The sequence below is a fragment of the Ursus arctos genome, unplaced genomic scaffold (genome assembly GCF_023065955.2).
Source record: "Ursus arctos isolate Adak ecotype North America unplaced genomic scaffold, UrsArc2.0 scaffold_31, whole genome shotgun sequence".
NCBI lineage: Eukaryota > Metazoa > Chordata > Mammalia > Carnivora > Ursidae > Ursus > Ursus arctos.
In genome coordinates, this window is record NW_026622997.1 from 32508743 (window position 1) to 32528606 (window position 19864).

Genomic DNA, 19864 nt, shown 5'->3' on the forward strand with positions numbered 1-19864 from the left:
GTCCATTGGCTAAAGCAGCAATGGGTTCACATGTGAAAGCTGTTGTCAACAGTTCAAAAATACAACTTCTTCCCCTCCCAAAGCATGATAGTCGCTGTGTACATTTGACAGATGGGGATAAAGGTGGACCAACATGATCTTTGGGCTTCTGGGGGCACTGCACCTGCCAGAAAGAATTTTCCACCCAGAGAGTCTGGGTAACACTTTCATGGGTTTTCCAGGGGGTTCCTATCTCACAAAAGGATGTTTATCCTGGACGCTTTTCTTTACTTAAAACTATCCCTGGGAACCGCCCTCCCCCCATAGCTCTAGTTCACCTTCCAGATCCTCTGGGTGGATCCATGTGTATTCTTACGCTTAGCAAGATTTTCCTTACGCTTAACTTGAACCCCTTCTGTCACTGTCATCTGTGGAAAGGTTTACCTTCTTACAGCTACAAAAACCTGTGTCTTTATTTTTGAAAAATTGGTGTATTTTCCAAAATTTTCATATTCTTTTGGGTTGGAGAAGTTTATTCTGAATGTGATATTTGTCAAATGCTTAAGTGCTAGTCACGTATATGTCCGAGTCCTTAAAAAATTTTTTTAATGTTAAAAATCTTCAGAACTCCAAACGTGAAAAATTAATTAAATATTAGGGATACATGGTCAAATGTGTATATATATATATATATACACATATATATGTATATATATATATATGTATGTATATATATATGTATATATATATATATGTATGTATATATATATGTATATAATACATGTGTATATATGTATATATATGTGTATATATGTGTATATATATACATATATATGTATTTATATTTATATATTTATATATTATTTTTTATTGTATTTATATATTATATAATATATACTATATTGTATAATATTTATATATATTTATATTTATAATACATATATTATATGTATTATATATACATATATACATATATACATATACATATATATATTATATATATATAAATTAATTAAATATTAGGGATATATGGTCAAATATATATATATATATGTGTGTGTGTATATATATATATATATATATATATTTCCCCCCCCCCAAAATGCTGGCAGGTGTAGCACAGTGATTTTTTTCTTAGTTTTCCAGATGAGGAAACAGAAGCCCAGAGTGGGGTAAGGGTCGAGTCTAAGACCCCTCAAAGGTCAAAGCACCAGATATTTAGTGTTCTTTCCACCTCACCTCTAGGGAAACAATTCACAGTTCCTGCCCTCCTGACAGTGAATCACCCTTCAGAATCCCACTGATTCCACAGTGGGAAGAGCCTCTGTAGGATGCTTTCTAGGAATATATCAGAAATGATAGAGCTGAAGATCATTTTTACATTCTACTTTCAGGTACCGCCGAAGAGCACATGTGACTCCCAAGTCTTATCTCTCATTTATAAATGGTTATAAGAACATTTATACTGAAAAGGTGAAACATATCAATGAACAAGCTGAACGTATGAATATTGGTAAGCAGAATGGAATCTTTTATTTATTTATTTATCAAAAGATTTTATTTATTTATTTGAAAGAGAGAGAGAGATAGCGAGAGAGAACACAAGCTGGGAAGAAAGGGAGAAGCAGAGAAGGGAGGGAGAATCAGGGAGGACAGGGAGAAGTAGACTCCACCCTGAGCAGGGAACCCCACGTGGGACTCAATCCCCAGACCCGAAGATCACGACCTGAGCCAAAGGCAGCCACTTAACCGACTGAGCCACCCAGGTGCCCAGAGAATGGAATCTTTCAGGGTCTTTTTGATAGGAATCCATATCCGATGCATATTGTGTTTGATAGGAATCCACACTGGTGGATATTGTGTTTGAAAGCAAAATACTGACTTTACTGTTAATAGATTATTTTGAGGGATGCTGTTAGGGTTTTCTACCTGTTAAGAAGCTGCCAGGCAGGGGTGCCTGGGTGGCTCAGTTGGTTAAGCATCTGCCTTTGGATCAGGTCATGATCTTGGGGTCCTGGGATAGAGCCCCATGTTGGGCTTTGTGCTTAGTGGGACTGTTTCTCCCTCTCCCTCTGCCCCTCCCCCTGCTTGTGCATATGTGCTCTCTCTCTCAAATAAATAAATAAAATCTTTAAAAAGAGAAGAAGAAGAAGAAGCTGCTTCCGAGAAGAAGACGTAGTCTTTTTTTCTCTCTTGAATCATTTTCTCCCTGCCCATTCACCTCTGGGTCCAGGCTGTTGGGCCAGGAATCCCCATAGTCACTGAGATGCTACCTGCAGGTGGAGAAAAGCCAGCTCTTGGGAACTGACCATGATTTCAGTTTTTGGTTTCATTATAATCAATTTGCCTTGACTTGGATAAACTTTACCATGTTAATGCTTCTCAAATTTCTAACAAAGGAAAAGGAAAAATAAATAAATCAAAACAAAAAGAGATAGTTTACCTGAACAATGGATTTCTATGTGCAGTACATGTAATATAAGCAGAAAAAGTATGAACTGGAACGAATTATATGTCCGAAAGCATTATGGCCCAAACAGTCCAACAAGAAGTGAGAAAACTTCCCCCCGCACTTCTTCTGCAAAAAAATGTGATCCATGTCATAACTGAACTCCAAGGTCTGTGCAGTTATAGTGATGGAAACACTGGAAGAAACCGTCCTCTGTCTTTCTCACGGCTCACCTTCTTGTAGCTTTCCATGATACGCCATGATCAGTGGTGGGCTGGAACTACTTGTACTGGCTCTAGAGTTGATCGTTAATTCGTAGGAATTTTATGATCTGGTTATTAAGCACATCCTTAATTAAAAATTAAATCCTATAAATTCACAATTAAATAAATTATATTTGAAAAAGACAAAAACAGGGGCGCCTGGGTGGCTCAGTTGTTTAAGCATCTGCCTTGAGCTTAGGTAATGATCCTGGGGTCCTGAGATCCAGCCCCGCATCGGGCTCTCTGCTCATCAGGGAGTCTGCTTCTCCCTCTCCCTCCGTGAATCTCTCTCAAATAAATAAATAAAATCTTTAAAAAAAAAAGAAAGGAAAAAGCCTAGAATACTGAAAATTCATCACATCTTAGTTATTTTTACTCTATTTTACTGCTATTAATGTTCTTGAGGTTATTTATTTCTATTCTATCACTATGGTAGACATATAATGGTGTGCTGCTGGGAGGCTCTTGGTAACTTCAAATCAGCCATGGTGGGAGTATTGACACTATGGAAATCGGAAAACATACAGATGAGTGCTCCCCCTTCCCCCCGCAAGAGACTCCGATGTTAAGCAGTCCCCAACACACCACTGTCAAGAACTCAGTTGGAATGTGAGACAATCCAGTTAACTGGCTCTTGTGCTCTATGACACTGAAAGTCACAGAGCCACTCGCACAGGTGGTAGCAGCTGTTTTCATTTTCATAGCAAAGAGAACCACACGACTGTGACTATATTCTCTGTTCGTTTGTCACAGCTGCAGTGTGATTCAAAGTAAAAAAAATGATATGTACATCATTAAAAATGATGTTTGCAAAGCCAAGGAGACATTTCCTACGTTAATCTTGCTCAGTATGGCCTTGTGACCTTCCCTGAAGTGTGGCTAGATGGTGTTCTTCACCCCACTGCCTTAACTCTCAAAGATATGGTCAGTGTAGCCGCTTCTCATATATATGTGTTTGTCCATAAATAATGATCTCGTGTTCCTTATAATCCTGGTACAGTTCCTTATGAGTAGTAAATACTGAGCAAATCTTCGATGAAGGGATGTTCAGATACTAAGCAAACGTGTACGTGTGTGTATTTGTAAAGGTCTTGATAAGCTTATGGAGGCGAGCGAGTCTGTGGCTAAGCTGTCTCAGGATCTCGCAGTGAAGGAAAAGGAGCTGGCGGTGGCTTCGGTAAAAGCAGACGAAGTGAGTTGGCATTTACTGTATCACTAGTGGCAAGGACTATTATTCCACATTTTAAAAAGCATTGTTTAAAAATGCTATAAAAGATAATGTATAAACCCATGGACTATTTCTAGTAAGATAATGTTTACGAAGACTATTAGGTATTTTTGTTGAACTTATACCAAGACATACCTAAATTATTATATCCTCTACCTGGTCTAGGACTATTCTTTCTTCTCTGGGTCTGTGTCTTTTGTTCTCTCTCATATATGAAATGTTTGCCTCCTCTAAGTCATGTTTGGTCTTCTATTTAAGGTCCCTGCATGCTCTGAGTTTCTAGGATGGCCCAAGTCTGATTGGGAGCTTGTGTCAAGGAGGGAAAAAACTAAGAAGAATTGTTGGGGGAGTTAAAAACAAAACAAAACAAAACAAAAAACTCCTCCTCCCACGTTGATAGGGATATATGTATGCTGCTCCTTGATCTGTGTCCCTGCCGGTTTGTGGCTGGCTTCAGCTTCCGCTCACTGAGTTGGCTAAGAGTGGATACTTAGATCTCAACCCTTAGCCAGTTACTGAAATGAGAGAGATAGCATAGGAGAGGGTCTTAGCATAGTCCTGCCGTATGGTAGGCACTCCGAAAACACGACCTATTTTATTTTCATTACATGGGCATTGATATGGTTTCTGACCTTATTCCATTACATATACTTGAACTGTGTCACTTTTTTGGAAATTACATAGAGTGGAAATACCATTTTCCTGAAAGCTTAAAGTGTTTGTTTATATATTCTGTATATATAAATATATGTGTATTTATTTATATATTTGTGAGCCTCCGGAAAGCTTAGGACATAGAAGATTTCAAAGAACTGCTTAAAGGAGTTACTTTAATACACCTTAAAACATAGACTAGGGAATATATGTAAAATATACATAGAGAATAAATTTACTCTTATTTGTGTTTTCCCTTATAGCGAATAAGTATTCTCTCACTGCTCAGATCTGTAAATTTTGCTCAAGAGGCACCTATTTGCCCTCATGTGTTCCCTCATTTCAACAGGTACTGGCAGAAGTCACGGTAAGTGCGCAGGCTTCAGCCAAAGTGAAAAACGAAGTGCAGGAGGTGAAAGACAAAGCCCAAAAAATTGTGGATGAAATCGACAGTGAGAAAGTAAAAGCTGAGACCAAGTTGGAGGCGGCCAAACCCGCCCTTGAAGAAGCGGAGGCAGCCCTGAATGTGAGCATGCGCCGTTACCCTTGTCAGCACCAGTCCGCTGCCCGCTCCGTGGGTCGTGGCGCGAAATTCATCGCGCAACTTCTAGAATCTGAAAACTGAACGGAATTCTAATGGGATTGATAACCTCTGAGTCTGAAGACAAATGTTTCCGTTGATTCGATATTCTAAGTTCTAATTTTTTTAAGTCTTCAGTTCTTATAATTTACTAGTTTCATTCCATAAATCCGCCTTCCGTGAGAGCTGAGAAATAACACGTGGGATTCATGGCCCGAACAATAGCACTAGGGATGCAGAGTATAAATAGAGAGCCTCCCCAGTTCCTCCAAAGCATCCGCTCCAGATTACATTATGTGTCCTTTAAAAATCTCGCGGTTTCTGGGGGCCCTTAAGATAAGGTCTGCAGCTAGGCATTCGCAGCCGACAGGCAACCTACAGTTGGCTCTAGTGACCACCACTCCTTAAATAGATGATCTGGAGTAAATTGCTTCACTTTTTTGGATCTCTGTGGGGATTTTAATTCCTCATTAATCCTTGAAGGATCAATGTAAGCGTTAAAAGTAATGAATACAGTTTGCTGGGCACAGAGACAATACTCAGTAGATATCAGTACTGCTGTTGCAACTGTGAACTGGGCTACTGTCTACCCCGTGAGCCCTTCTGTCATTCTGTCTCTATACACAGTATGGTCCGTCCATGCAGAAACACCCATAGGTTTCTGGAAGAACCACGGCCTGTTTAAATGTGTCTCTCCCTCTGCCAGGAATGCTTTCTCTAAACTTCATTGCCTAATAAGAGTCATTCTCCAGGGCCAGGCTTGTCCCTTCCAGGAAGGTTTTGGCTCTTCTGGCTCTCCATTGTGTTTCCTGTCACCCCTCTGCCTCTAGCATGATGACAATTCTAGTTTAGGGTAATTGTACTTTCTTTTTCTTCCTTGGAAAATTATGAGGACAGGGCTATTTTCCTTTATTTTTTTTCTTTCTTTTTTTTTTTTCTTAATGGGAGGATGCCTGTATTTGTTGAATGACTAGATTTATGATAATCATTTAATACAATTGTGACAATAATCAGGACACATTCTCCACCCCCACTCCTTTTACGAGTCTTACAATAATATACAAGAAAGAGAAATCACTGAACAAATGAGTCTTAGGGGATTTTATTGATCATGTTATGTTCCAATCATCCTTGCCTTGAATATCAGCTAACATCTTATTTCAAACCCAGCTCACAGATAGAAACTTCGAAAAATATTTTTCTGAGCCATATGTTATAATAACTTCTCTTTTCTCCTTTGAATTTCTCCCCCTTCCATAGATAGGGCAGCCCTCAAAACAAACACTGAAGGTGAGGGTTCTGATATTCAGAGCCCTGCTCTTCTTTTCATACCCCATGTAGAGTATGTGCTTTGAAGATACAAGTTTCCTGAATGTTACCCATCAATGAGGCCTGTTGCCTACAGAGACTTAGGGTGGTGGGCAATGAATGGTAGTGATACTCTACAGCAATTAGTTGAGGGCAACAGGAGAAAAGAGAATAAGAACAAATAGAAATCCCCAGACAACAATGAGAGAATCATTGTGCAAAAATCTTGGAATACAAACCCTTAAGGAGATAATGTCAGGGGATGGGGAGAAAATACATTATAAAGTTTTCTACTTTCATTGTTTAAAAGCATTAGATTTCCATGTGATTATTAATACTACTCAACAAAAAATACATTGATTCCTAATCCCAAATACAGACTATCAAACCAAATGATATCGCCACAGTCAGGAAACTTGCAAAGCCCCCGCATCTTATTATGAGAATCATGGACTGTGTCCTGTTACTATTTCAAAAGAAAATTGACCCAGTCACTATGGATCCAGAAAAACCTTGCTGCAAGCCTTCCTGGGGAGAGTCATTAAAAGTAAGTAAAAATCTTCGCAAGTCCTAAAAGATGCACCAGATGTCCCCGGCCCAGGACCTTCAGTATAGACCACACAGGCTGGCAGGCAGTCATTGGTAATTGTGTACTGAAGAGTTTTTCTTAGATTGCATTTCCCAAAGTGTAAGTAGGGAAAGATTTTAAAGCCAAATGGTTTATTTTTGTAAAAAGTGTCTGAAACCAGAGACTGGTATTGGCACACTCTTTTTAAAATTTTTTTAAAAGATTTTATTTATTTATTTGACAGAAGGAGAGAGCACAAGCAGGGGGTAGTGGCAGAGGGAGACAGAAAAGCAGGCTCCCCACTGAGCAGGGAGCCTGACATGGGGCTCAATCCTAGGACCCTGGGATCATGACCTGAGCCGAAGGCAGACGCTTAACCGACTGAACCACCCAGGTACCCCTTGGCACACTGTTGATGTCACCCCAGCCCAGTCTCCAAAAGGGAGCTTGCGTGGTTGGTGGCATTCAGATGCACGCACTGGACAGGAAACTTACATATCTTTTCTTCTTTACTCTTTATAGTAACAGGAAGACAATTTGCAACTTATAGATTTAGGTTGACTACTGTCATAGTCTTGATTTGTATGTTTGAGAGTGTATCAATTGTTACTTCTTTGAAAAAAATTCAATTATTTAGAATTATTTATTCAATTTAGAATTATTCGGGAAGAAAGTATTTATTTTCTCCCAGAATTTACAGGTTGTAATGCTATTTTTCAGTTGATGAGTGCAACAGGGTTCCTGTGGAGCCTTCAGCAGTTCCCCAAGGATACTATAAATGAAGAGACTGTTGAGTTGCTGCAGCCGTATTTTAACATGGATGATTATTCTTTGGAAAATGCCAAAAAAGTCTGTGGGAATGTGGCTGGTCTGCTGTCTTGGACCCTTGCTATGGCAACATTTTATGGTATCAATAGAGAAGTGTTGCCTCTGAAGGTAAGAGTTTCCCTCCTTCTCCTAGGAAATCAAGGTTTAATAAAATCCATCACCAGTATTACTGCTATGAAAAGACAGAGCATAATTTTGACTAAATTTTTTATTTTCTTCATATCCTCTCACATTTCTCATTTCCTTTACACCTGTTTAGTGTTTCTTGGCATGGGGGACAAGAAATCAAAATCAACTTGTTAACTTAAACAGAAAATGAATTCATTGCCAGTAATAATTAAGCTGTCATAAAAGAAAACTTGCCATTTCTTTAAAGTTTAAAGAGATTAGGTTTGGAGGTAGAACTTGATTACTGTATTCCAAACAAAGTTTATAAAAATTAAGCTCAACACCCAGAAATGTTTTAAATTTGAAAGATAGGGAAGAAAACCTTATATGCATCTAAGAAATGATCAAACAAAATAAAGGTTGCAGAACAGAAATCAGGATGGCACAGACTTCCTGCAGCCCTAAATATTAGAATGCAGTGGGAAAATATGTGCAGAGTATTGAGGAAATTGTTGTGGTCCAAGAATGCAATAACTGGCCAAGCTGCCCTTCACGTATAAGGGAACAAAAAGACATCCTTAAGGATGCGATTTAAGTAGGTATGCGCATGCGCACCGTTTATGCTGCGTCCGACTGTTCGTCAGGTCTGAGTGAGTAGCATGACATTCGCAGGAGTGCAAAGGATTCATAAAATACACCACCCAGCCGCACGCTACCCTCCTGCCTCCCCCTACCCCCCCATAAAGCTAAAAGAATTGAAAGTGGCCGCTCTGTGGGGTGGAAAATGATGAGCAGGTGGGCGGGGGGGGGGGGGGTTGCCGGTTGTCATAATAAACCCTATAGAAATGGCTGCCTTCTAAAACTCTGCGCGTAGGTAACTCGGAGAAAAATAGAAAATATGTTAAAAATAAGAAAGTTTTAAAAAAGGGAAATGATGAGAAAATGTAGGAATCCACTCAAACCAAAAGATACCAAGGGGTATAGAATTTAAGAAAAAAGGCAGTCAGAAGAACAGAGTTAATTTTTACTAAAAATTATGATCCACAGTGAGACTTGATTGTAATAATCCTTTTTGTAATAAATAAAATATTATCAAATTACAAAAAGCAAAATGCATTACTATTTTAAGTGCAAATTAACAAAAATAATATTGTAATTTGAGATTGTGGAGAAGGTTGGTTTTATGGGTGTGTGACCTGTTCACACAGGACCCCTAGTTTAGAAGGGTCCATGCTTGGCTTAATGGTCTGCTGTCACCCTCTTGAAGTTCTTAATAATTTTTTAATAATGGACTCCACATTTTTAGTTTTGTACTGAGCCCTGGAAATTATGTAATTAGTCTTTAGCAGGCATAAACTAATAATTATATAGAGATTTCACACTATCATTTTTAAGGTTGAATAGCTGCATTGAACTTTCTTGAATATGAACAAAGAATATGAAATTACTTCTAGTGACTGAGAAACATTTACAAAAATTGATCATATTCAACGATAAAAGAAGATCTTTATTCAGTTCCCCAAAGCAGAAATTGCTGAGGCTTCATTCTCTGATTAGAAGCAATAAAATTAGAAAGTTTGCATTAAAAAAAAAAAACAACCCAATAATTTCTTTTTCAGAAATGATGACAAAAATTAGTTACCAAAGTTTTGTGATGTGGCCCAATGGCACTTTCTTAGCTCTTAAATTAAATTAAACATTCCAGTACATACTCACTTATAAATACACACAAAACTTAAGGAAAGTGGAATAGAGCTAATAAAAATAACATTAAAAATTAGAGAAAAATAGCAGAATTGAAGAATTGTTGCTTTGCAAAAACAAAATATAAAAGATATGTTCTTGGAAAATATAATCAAGAAGAAAATATGTATAATCACAGATGTGTGGATTTAAATAGTTAGAAAGCAAATTTTAAAGTTACATGTAAATACATTAGAAAATTTAAATTTAATAATAATATTAATATTAATTAAATTAATATTTCCTGCAAAAAAGGGCTAACTTTAAAGTAAATATTGAGAAAGAAAAAGAATTATCAAAAAACTTCTACTCCAGAAGGCTTTAGGGCTCCTTTGCTTTACCGATTCTTTTAGATTTCTAAGAAACAGATAATGTTTAAGTCCATGCACTAGGACTTAGAAAAAGATGAAAAACCTACCATTACAGTAATTTCACTTCAAAAAATCTTTATGAAGGGAACAACCCAAAATGTTTGCATGCCCAATAGCTTTATTTATAATAATTTAAAATGGGGGAGGTGTCTAAACGTAGGGCAAAAGTTAGGGTAAATTATGATACAGCCAAATAGTGTGATATTATGCAGCCATATTACTAATGTTCACGAAAAAGTGTTTAAGGACATGTTTAAGGGAGATGATTACACTATATTAAGTGAAAAAGAAAAAAAAAACTGGAAGATGCCAGTTATCACCCTCTTAACACAATACTCAGACTATCTCTGGGTGGAATCACAGGTAATTTCTGTTATCCTTTCTATGCATTGCTGCATTCCCCCCATGTTTTCTATATTGCACATTAATAATTAGAAGAAAAAAGAGAGGGGTGCCTGGGAGGCTCCGTCCGTTAAGTGTCTGACTCTTGATCTCAGTTCAGGTCTTGATCTCAGGGTCGTGAGATAGAGCCCTGCACTGGGCTCCACACCGGTCGTTGGAGCCAACTTAAAAAAAGGAAAAAGATAAAAAAGGAAAAAGAAAAAGAAAAAGAAAAAAATAGAACTTTAATGAAATATCTCCAACACTCTTTGCTTCCCCAGCTGAACATGCTTAAGCCTCTAAATGCCATCTTGGGCAAAAATTGTGTAATTTGTGTTATTATTTACCAATTAAAACCAAAAGTATTTTGCAGACCTACTACAACACCATGCGATGACCTCTTCTTCCTTTTTAAGGCAAACCTGGCCAAGCAGGAGGGCCGTCTGGCAGTTGCTAATGCTGAGTTGGGGAAGGCACAGGCGCTGCTTGATGAGAAACAAGGCGAGCTGGATAAAGTACAAGCAAAATTTGACGCAGCCATGAATGAGAAAATGGTGAGAAGAAATCTACAAAATTGCAGAAACGAGGTGTTAAAATTGTCCACAAGTGTGTGTTGTATTTAGAAATTAGATCGATGACAAAAAAAAAAAATTTACCTGACTGTCCTTCACTGTTTGGGATCACTGTTCGTCCGATCCCTGTTGGGAATTTTTGACACTCTGAGGTCTTTTTGTGTGTGTTTTTAATAATCATGTTTGGTAAGTAAGCTGGGATGTCCTACCCAAAGGGTCCTGATTTGGGGGTTTGAAAAACTGGGTTTGAGATCCAGTGCAAGCGCTTACTCATTAGGCAGTTGGAGGCAAGTGATGGAGCTTCATCTGTCCAGTGGGGATCCGTATACAACCTCGTGTGATAGGTTGTAAGCAGTGGTAGTCTGGTAACAATAGGATCTGGGGGGAGGGACCCAGGGTGAAGGAAAAAAAAAAAAAAGCTGTGATTTGCACTGTTGTCTGATTTCTGTGGTGTAGGTCCTCCCACCACTGTCCGTTCTGAGCTACCAGCGTGCCGACCCTGAACACAGACTTGGAAGCATGCGCAGCAGGGCGCTATCGTATGCCGTGTGCTTCTGTATGTGGCACTGTCACACACCGTACACTGCCATACACCACACTGCCGCCACAGTGGGCTTAACCTCAAGCCCAGAGATGATTCAAAAATGTAGTGAATGATAGGAGGTGATGAGTTCTGATCATCTCTCACCTTTGCTCTTAATGTGGTTTCTGTAATTGTAAGTTTATGCAATTTAATTTTTAATAATGTCTGTGTTCAACACCAGCCCCGCGAGTCTTCTAAATGTGTGACGATTGGCTCTGGTGAGTTGATACAAGCTGGCTGCAGCACATCACTGTCGCGTAGAATTTTTCTGGGGAAAAAAAATCGCTTTGTAAACTTCCAAGAACTCAGCATTATTAAGTTCAAGAACTAAAATGGTATATTTTATTGATTTGATTCTGTTTTGAAAACATGGACTAGAAATACTATATTAATTTATGTGATTCGGATTCTCCTTCACAGAATCTCTGTCCTTGAAATTTTGTAAGGTAAAATAACTATATTATGACTCAGTTACCAGAATTTAATAGGTAAAGTTTCACTCACGTTGCTTCTTTTAGACTATATTTAGTTTGCAAATTAAGAAATTCCTCGCTGTATATTTATGTGTGAATGCAATGGATGTTTGATTTAAGCACTTGGAAAAGTTCTTTGAGATATTCGCCCTTTATGCATGTAGGATTTGCTAAATGATGCGGATATGTGCCGGAAAAAGATGCAGGCAGCTTCTACCCTCATCGATGGGCTGAGTGGGGAAAAGGTCCGATGGACTCAGCAAAGCAAAGAGTTCAAAGCTCAGATTAATAGGTATAAATTTTGGCCTCTGTTATAATTGCTTTCCTTCTTAGTCATCACCCCAAACACCACCTCTTTGTGACATTAATGAAAATAAAATACACCCCCCGGGTGAAGGGCTTTGCTCCTTCGTTTCCATATATCCATTTCTGGATCTTACAGCTGAGGCTACCCACTCTCAGTAAAACGGAGAGGGATTACAAGGTTGTGAAACATTTTCAATCTCAAATTTGTTTCAGCAAAGTAGGTTTTCAGTACAAGAGTGTTTCTTTTGTTGTTGTTGTTGTTGCTTTTTTTAATTTTTGATTTTGTTTGAGGGGGGCAGGCGCAGAGGGAGAGGGAGAAAGAGAATCTTAAGCAGGCCCATCACGAGCCTGATATCATGAGCTGAGCCAAAATCAAGAGTCGGATGCTTAACCGACTGACCACCCAGGCGCCCCAATATCAGCGCTTCTGTTATTGTCTGGATTTGCCAGAACCCTCTAGATACTTTCTCCAGTTCTATAATCTTCAGCTCAGTGACTGTGAACACGTGCATCAGTGCTTTGCTCTAACTGCAAGGGTGACTTGTGGTGGTGTCTATTGGTGTCCTCAGAAAACTGGAAGAGAGCCAAATCAGCGAGGAGTCAAGAATAGCAAGGAGTGGGAGGAGGAGGGGAGAGCCGGAGGGAGAGAAGAAAATATTTATCAGGACTGAGTCTGAACAGGACCAGGGCATGGCAGGGGAAAAGGATGCTTTCCTTCCTAGGAGCGAAGTCTCTGGACGTGCAGGCTTCAAGGAAGCAGTCTCTCTCTTGCTCCTTGGCCTACCCCAAATATGGCCCCTCCTACCACCATTTGGGTTTTGGGGGCTCCCTTCTGCATGGTCTCTCCGTGTCTGGTTACCAAGAGTTAAGCAGGGATCAGAGAAGGATTTGGCCTGGTAAGAAAACAAAGCTGCCCTGTGGCCTTTCAGACTCATTAATGGGAGAACGTGAATGTGTTCGGTGACTCACGTTGTCTCATTTCCCCACAGACTTGTAGGGGATATTCTGCTGTGCACTGGATTCCTTTCCTACCTTGGTCCTTTCAATCAGATATTTAGGAACTATTTGCTTAAAGATCAATGGGAGATAGAGCTGAGAGCTCGGAAGATTCCTTTCACGGAAAACCTGAATCTTATTTCGATGTTGGTGGATCCGCCAACAGTGAGTATTACTTTCTTCATAGTATTATTTGAATTTCAGCCTTACTACAAAATCACGGTGCACCTATTTTTTTCTTTTTTCATAATTGAAAAGATTGTTTTGAACACTTAAGAATTAACTAGAAAGAAACCTTTATTTTTGATATAAAAGATCCTTTGAGTTTTAAGAAATCTTGCTTTCAAATTAATATTGCACTGCTGTGAACTAAAAGATGGGGGTGCCTCGCTGGCTCAGTTAGTGGGACGTGCATCTCTTGATCTCAGGGTTGTGAGTTCAAGCCCCACACTGGGGGTAGAACGCACATAAGAAAATAAAATCTTAAAAAAAAAAAATAAAAGAGCATTCATGAATTATAGGCTTGCTAATGCTGAGCTCTTCTTTTAACTTTCCATTATTTGCAACACTCCTATTAAGTCACTCTCTTTCAAACACTTTAGGAGATTACAGGCATTTAGCTAGGCCATAAGTACTGGTATTAATCTTCTTTTATTCGTGAGCCATCTTTCCGTAGTGTCCAAGAGCAGAGTACAACAGTATGTTCTGTTATCACTGAGTGATGGTGCGCCCACGACACTAACTTTCCTTGCTGGGAATTTGACGCTGCTGTCAATTTTCAGTGTATCTTGCAGAGCTCCTATGGCATGAAATGCTTTCCAGGCAATTTGTATTCATGAGCAGCTTTCAGATGTGTAAATATGTTCCCTGGTGGCTGTTTCCTTTGGGAAGCCATGTTATTAGTTTTGTGTTATCTATATTTAAAAGTTAAAAAATTAATCTTTTCCAATTCAAACAATGTTCAACTGGTTGTTTACAGGGACTAGATAATGTATTAAAGATGGGGTGGACACTGATGAGGCAAAGTGGGCCACGATATTCCTTATTAATTATAGCTTTTGGAGGCTGCTGAGACAATTTATTGAAGGTGGAGGCTGGTGGATTCATTGGATTTCAGGTGATTTTATTGACTACCTGGAGGCAGGCTGGCAATTCTCTCATAATTAGGGAGGATTTTTTTTTAAGTTTATTCATTTATTTATTTTTTTAATGTTTTTTTATTCTGTTAGTCACTATACAGAACATCCCCGGTTTCCGATGTAAAGTTCGATGATTCATTAGTTGCATATAACACCCAGTGCACCATGCAATACGTGCCCTCCTTACTACCCATCACCGGTCTATCCCATTCCCCCAGCCCCCTCCCCTCTGAGGCCCTCAGTTTGTTTCTCAGAGTCCATAGTCTCTCATGTTTCATTCCCCCTTCTGATTACCCCCCCTTTCTTTATCCCTTTCTTCCCCTACCAATCTTCCTAGTTCTTATGTTCCATAAATGAGAGAAATCATATGATAATTGTCTTTCTCTGCTTGACTTATTTCACTTAGCATTATTTCCTCCAGTGCCGTCCATGTTGCAGCAAATGTTGAGAATTTGTTCTTTCTGATAGCTGAGTAATATTCCATTGTATATATGGACCACAACTTCTTAATCCAGTCATCTGTTGAAGGGCATCTCGGCTCCTTCCACGATTTAGCTATTGTGGACAATGCTGCTATGAACATTGGTGTGCATATGGCCCTTCTCTTCACTACGTCTGTATCTTTGGGGTAAACACCCAGTAGTGCAATGGCTGGGTCATAGGGTAGCTCAATTTTTAACTTTTTAAGGGACCTCCACACTGTTTTCCAGAGTGGCTGTACCAACTTGCATTCCCACCAACAATGTAGGAGGGATCCCCTCCAACAATTGTTGTTTCCTGCCTTGTCAATTTTTGCCATTCTAACTGGCATAAGGTGGTATCTCAATGTGGTTTTGATTTGAATTTCCCTGATGGCTAATGATTTTGAACATTTTTTTCATGTGTCTGTTAGCCATTTGTCTGTCTTCATTGGAAAAGTGTCTGTTCATATCTTCTGCCCATTTTTTGATTTGTTTATTTGTTTCTCGTGTATCGAGTTTGAGAAGTTCTTTGTAGATCTTAGATACCAGTCTTTTATCCGCAGTGTCATTTGCAAATATCTTCTCCCATTCCGTGGGCTGCCTCTTAGTTTTTTTGACTGTTTCCTTGGCTGTGCAGAAGCTTTTTATCTTGATGAAGTCCCATAAGTTCATATTATCTTTTGTTTCTCTTGCCTTTGGAGATGTGTCATGAAAAAGTTTGCTTTGGCCGATGTCGTAGAGGTTGCTGCCTATGTTCTCCTCTAGAATTTTGATGGATTCCTGTCTCACATCAAGGTCTTTCATCCATTTGGAGTTTATCTTTGTGTATGGTGTGAGAGAGTGGTCAAGTCTCATTCTTTTGCATGTAGCTGTCCAGTTTTCCCCGCACCATTTATTGAAGAGACTGTCTTTTTTCCACCGGATGTTTTTTCCTGCTTTATCAAAGATTAGTTGCCCAAAGAGCCGAGGGTCCATTTCTGGGTTCTCTATTCTGTTCCATTGGTCTATGTGTCTGTTTTTGTGCCAGTACCATGCTGTCTTTGTGATCACAGCTTTGTAGTACAGCTCGAAATCCGGCATTGTGATGCCCCCAGCTTTGTTTTTCCTTTTCAACAGTTTCTTGGCGATTCGGTGCCTTTATTTTTAAGTGATCTCTACCAAATGTGGGTCTCAAGCTCATGACCCCAAGATCAAGAGTTGCATGCATTTCCGACTGAGGCAGCCAGATGCCCCAGGAAATACATTTTTTTTAATGTCATTGATGAGCACCTGCCAATATAATATCTTACCTCTCCTAATTTCTCTGCCTATGGCTATGCAAATCCTGCCCTCCAAGTAAACAGAGCCAAAGCAGGAAAGGGAGGCTTCAGGGGTTTAACCCTTGGTGCTTATCTTTCCAGACATGTCAGTGTATTCGTTTCCACTAACTCTGCCTAGTCTGGATCCCACCACTCACCCAGTCTTACTGTATTTTAAGCCCCTATGTTCTCTGAATGTTCAGCAACCATGCTTCAAAAATCCACAGATTTTACAATATTCCCTCATAAGTTTGAAAATATAACATGAAACGCTAAACCCTAATCTTGGGTTATTAAAAGATTTATTAGATTATAAATTTATTTTTTTAGGTGAATGTTATTTGGTTCACATTTACAAGTTTGTTTGTTTTCTAGGTACCCATTGCTTAGTCTCAATGGAAAAAAAAAATATATCCCAGTATTAAGTTCTTTTAATATTGTGGCACTTTTAATTACTATGAAAGCATTCTTGTTCTTCTCTGACTGGCCATATCTATTTCTTGTTACTTAGATTGGGGAGTGGGGACTGCAGGGATTACCAGGAGATGACCTCTCAATTCAGAATGGCATCATTGTGACGAAGGCCACCAGATACCCACTCCTCATAGACCCCCAGACTCAAGGCAAAACTTGGATTAAATCAAAGGAAAGAGAAAATGACTTGCAAGTAAGTACCGTTTGGTGTATGGGAAAGCATTCTTAAAATCATGAAATTTCCCCCAAATTTCAGTTGATTCTGCCAGTCATAAAGCTTTCATATCAGTGATAATTGTTAATTTATACCCTTGAGTTTTGTAACAGTGGTTTGGGGCAAGGGCTCGGATTATTTTCTCTCTTTTGCGTTCTCTCGTGGTGCACTCTCCTGTCTGTCCCTTTCCCTGGCTCTGTTGCCTTTGCCAATCAATGTTGGATGTGGTTTTTCTTCTTGGGTTTAGGCTTATAGGAAAGCAGCAAAAATAGAACTCACGACACCTCGGTTTAAGGCTATTTGCTCCAACCTCGCTCAGGCCCATGGTACCTCATGGCATCATCGAGTCCAGTTTTAGAGTTGGGGTCATGGCAATAAGGTGTTAATTTTATTATTTATGTATGTATGTATGTATGTATGTATGTATGTATGTATGTAGAGAGGGAGGGGTGGAGGGGCAGAGGGTGAGGGAGACAGAGAATATCTTAAGCAGGTGCTACGTCCAGCACAGAGCCTGACTCGGGGCTCAATCTTACCACCCCGAGATCATGACCGGAGCTGAAATCAAGAGCTGGCTGCTTACCTGACTGAGCCACCGAGATGCCATAATAAGGTGTTAATTTTAAGGTAGAGGTAGGCAAAGGCAGGATTCCAGCATCTCGGATTTGCCGTCGATACTTCAACCACGAATACAGGCTGTCCCATTTCCCAGGCGGTGTTCTCAGTGCTCTGAGTCTCCTGGCTGCCTATTTTTGCTTATGCTGTTCTCCTGACCAGGATGTCTTTCTTTACCCTACTGCCCACTGCGTTTACATCCCAGATAAATATCTTGAGTGTTCTTCAAAGCCACATCCGATAGTACCTTCACCAAGACTTCCCTGTGTCCTCAGTTTAATACAGTCTGTCCTGAATGCTCCTAATGTCTTGTTTGGATTTATAATATGGACTTAGAGTCCGTCTTCAATTACCGTTCATTGCACATTTGTCTTTTGTCTTTACTGTATCATAAACTTCTTGCTGGCAAATTTTATGGTTTTATACAATTTTCTACACTGCTTTTTCTACAGAGTAGGCATTCTGACATTTATTGAATTTCAATGAATTCATCAAAGTGTGCCATCATTACAAGGAAAAAAAAACCAACAGAAAAATCATGCGATCACCCTGATAAATGCAGAAAAAGCACCTGGTAAAATTCAGCACCCATTCGTAATAAAGCCTCCAGCAAATTAAGAACAGGAGGGCTTGGGGCGCCTGGGTGGCGCAGTCGTTAAGTGTCTGCCTTCGGCTCAGGGCGTGATCCCGGGGTTCTGGGATCGAGCCCCACATCAGGCTTCTCTGCTGGGAGCCTGCTTCTTCCTCTCCCACTCCCCCTGCTTGTGTTCCCTCTCTCGCTGGCTGTCTCTCTCTGTCAAATAAATAAATAAAATCTTTAAAAAAAAAAAGAATAGGAGGGCTCTTCCTTAATCAGATCAAGAGCATTTACCAAAAGCCTACAACAAACACCACTTACGGGCATAATATTGAAAGATTTCCTTCTGAGATGAGGCCTCCCTGACGTGTGGACGCTGCCTGACACTAAGGGACACCCCTGAGGTGCTCCCAGCTCACTGATAGTGACGCACCAGTCTGCCGACTTAGAAAACCCAGAGAAATCCCAGAAAGAGAGTGTCAGCAGAGGAGCGGAGCTGAGGGAAATGAAGTCGGGGGGAATGTAGCTTGTGAGGAGCAGTCTTCACAGAAGGAAAGCACGAGTGGAGTGTACGGGAGCATTCCTGCCCCTCAACTTTGTTTCCTGGGTCCAGCGCAACTACAGTGTGTCCCCTGTTCCATTCCTCTTGCCTCTGCTGACTGTCCCTCTCCCTACTCCTCCTGCTCTTAATTTTCCTGATCGTAGCTGTGTCTCTCCGTTTTGGCATTAAGCTCCGTGATAACCTTCGATGATGTCCTTCCTGATGTCACCCAGTCTCAGGAATCTTCTTGAGGAAGTAATAGAAATATACCAGAGAGACTGACATGTTTTTAAAACCATCAACTCCTGGAACGTACGGAGATTGAACTATAGTCTTCTTATTTAGGAGTCGTTTTGTTTTTAAACATGTGGATAAACACATGCACAAACACATATAAATGAAAACAGAATCAAACAAAAATATTATTTCTTTATTTGGGAAGGAAAACAAAACGAAAAGTGAAACACTTTATAAATGAAAAACAAAACACGTTTTGTATGTCCAGGACTGCATGCCACTGTGGCAGCTTTGTCGAGGCCAACTTCAACACTGTCTCCAGAACCTTCAGCTCTGACTTCCAGGAAGACAAGGTGTTCATCATGTTGCCCTAAAAAAAATTCCCTGACCACCTTGTAAAGACCCAACACTAGAGTCTCTGTGCAGGTGACCCAGGCCACCACATAGTGCTACTACACAAGAAAATCAAGTGAAGGGGCACCTGAGGAGCTCACTCTGTTAAGCATCTGCCTACGGCTCAGGTCCTGGGATCGAGTCCCACATCGGGCTCCCTGCTCAGTGGGGAGTCTGCTTCTCCCTCTACCCCTCCCCCAACTCGTACACGCTCTCTCTGTCCCTCTCAAAAATAAAATAAATAAAATCTTTTAAAAAATACACAACTAATGAATCATTGAACACTACATCAAAAACGAATGTACTATATGGTGACTAATTGAGTATAATACTAATAAATAAGTAAATACAGATATATGGAAAAAGATTTATTATGAGAGATTGGCTCATGGGTTTGATGGGAGGCTAAGAAATTCCACAATCTGCTGTCTACAAGCTAGGTCCAGGAAGGCTGGTCAGGGGCTCCTGGGTGGCACAGCGGTTAAGCGTCTGCCTTCGGCTCAGGGCGTGATCCCGGCATTGTGG

General features: G+C 39.9%; 1 protein-coding gene across 1 annotated transcript in view; it reads left to right on the plus strand.

The window, feature by feature from the left end:
• Positions 1 to 19864, plus strand: part of DNAH8 (dynein axonemal heavy chain 8) — a 380399-nt gene that overhangs the window by 249601 nt on the left and 110934 nt on the right. The window contains exons 66-74 of the mRNA XM_026482812.4: positions 1374 to 1492; positions 3780 to 3883; positions 4923 to 5099; positions 6841 to 7008; positions 7750 to 7965; positions 10877 to 11014; positions 12253 to 12380; positions 13384 to 13555; positions 16800 to 16955. Of these exons, the coding sequence (XP_026338597.3) occupies positions 1374 to 1492; positions 3780 to 3883; positions 4923 to 5099; positions 6841 to 7008; positions 7750 to 7965; positions 10877 to 11014; positions 12253 to 12380; positions 13384 to 13555; positions 16800 to 16955 (1378 nt within the window). The remainder of the gene's footprint in view (positions 1 to 1373; positions 1493 to 3779; positions 3884 to 4922; positions 5100 to 6840; positions 7009 to 7749; positions 7966 to 10876; positions 11015 to 12252; positions 12381 to 13383; positions 13556 to 16799; positions 16956 to 19864) is intronic.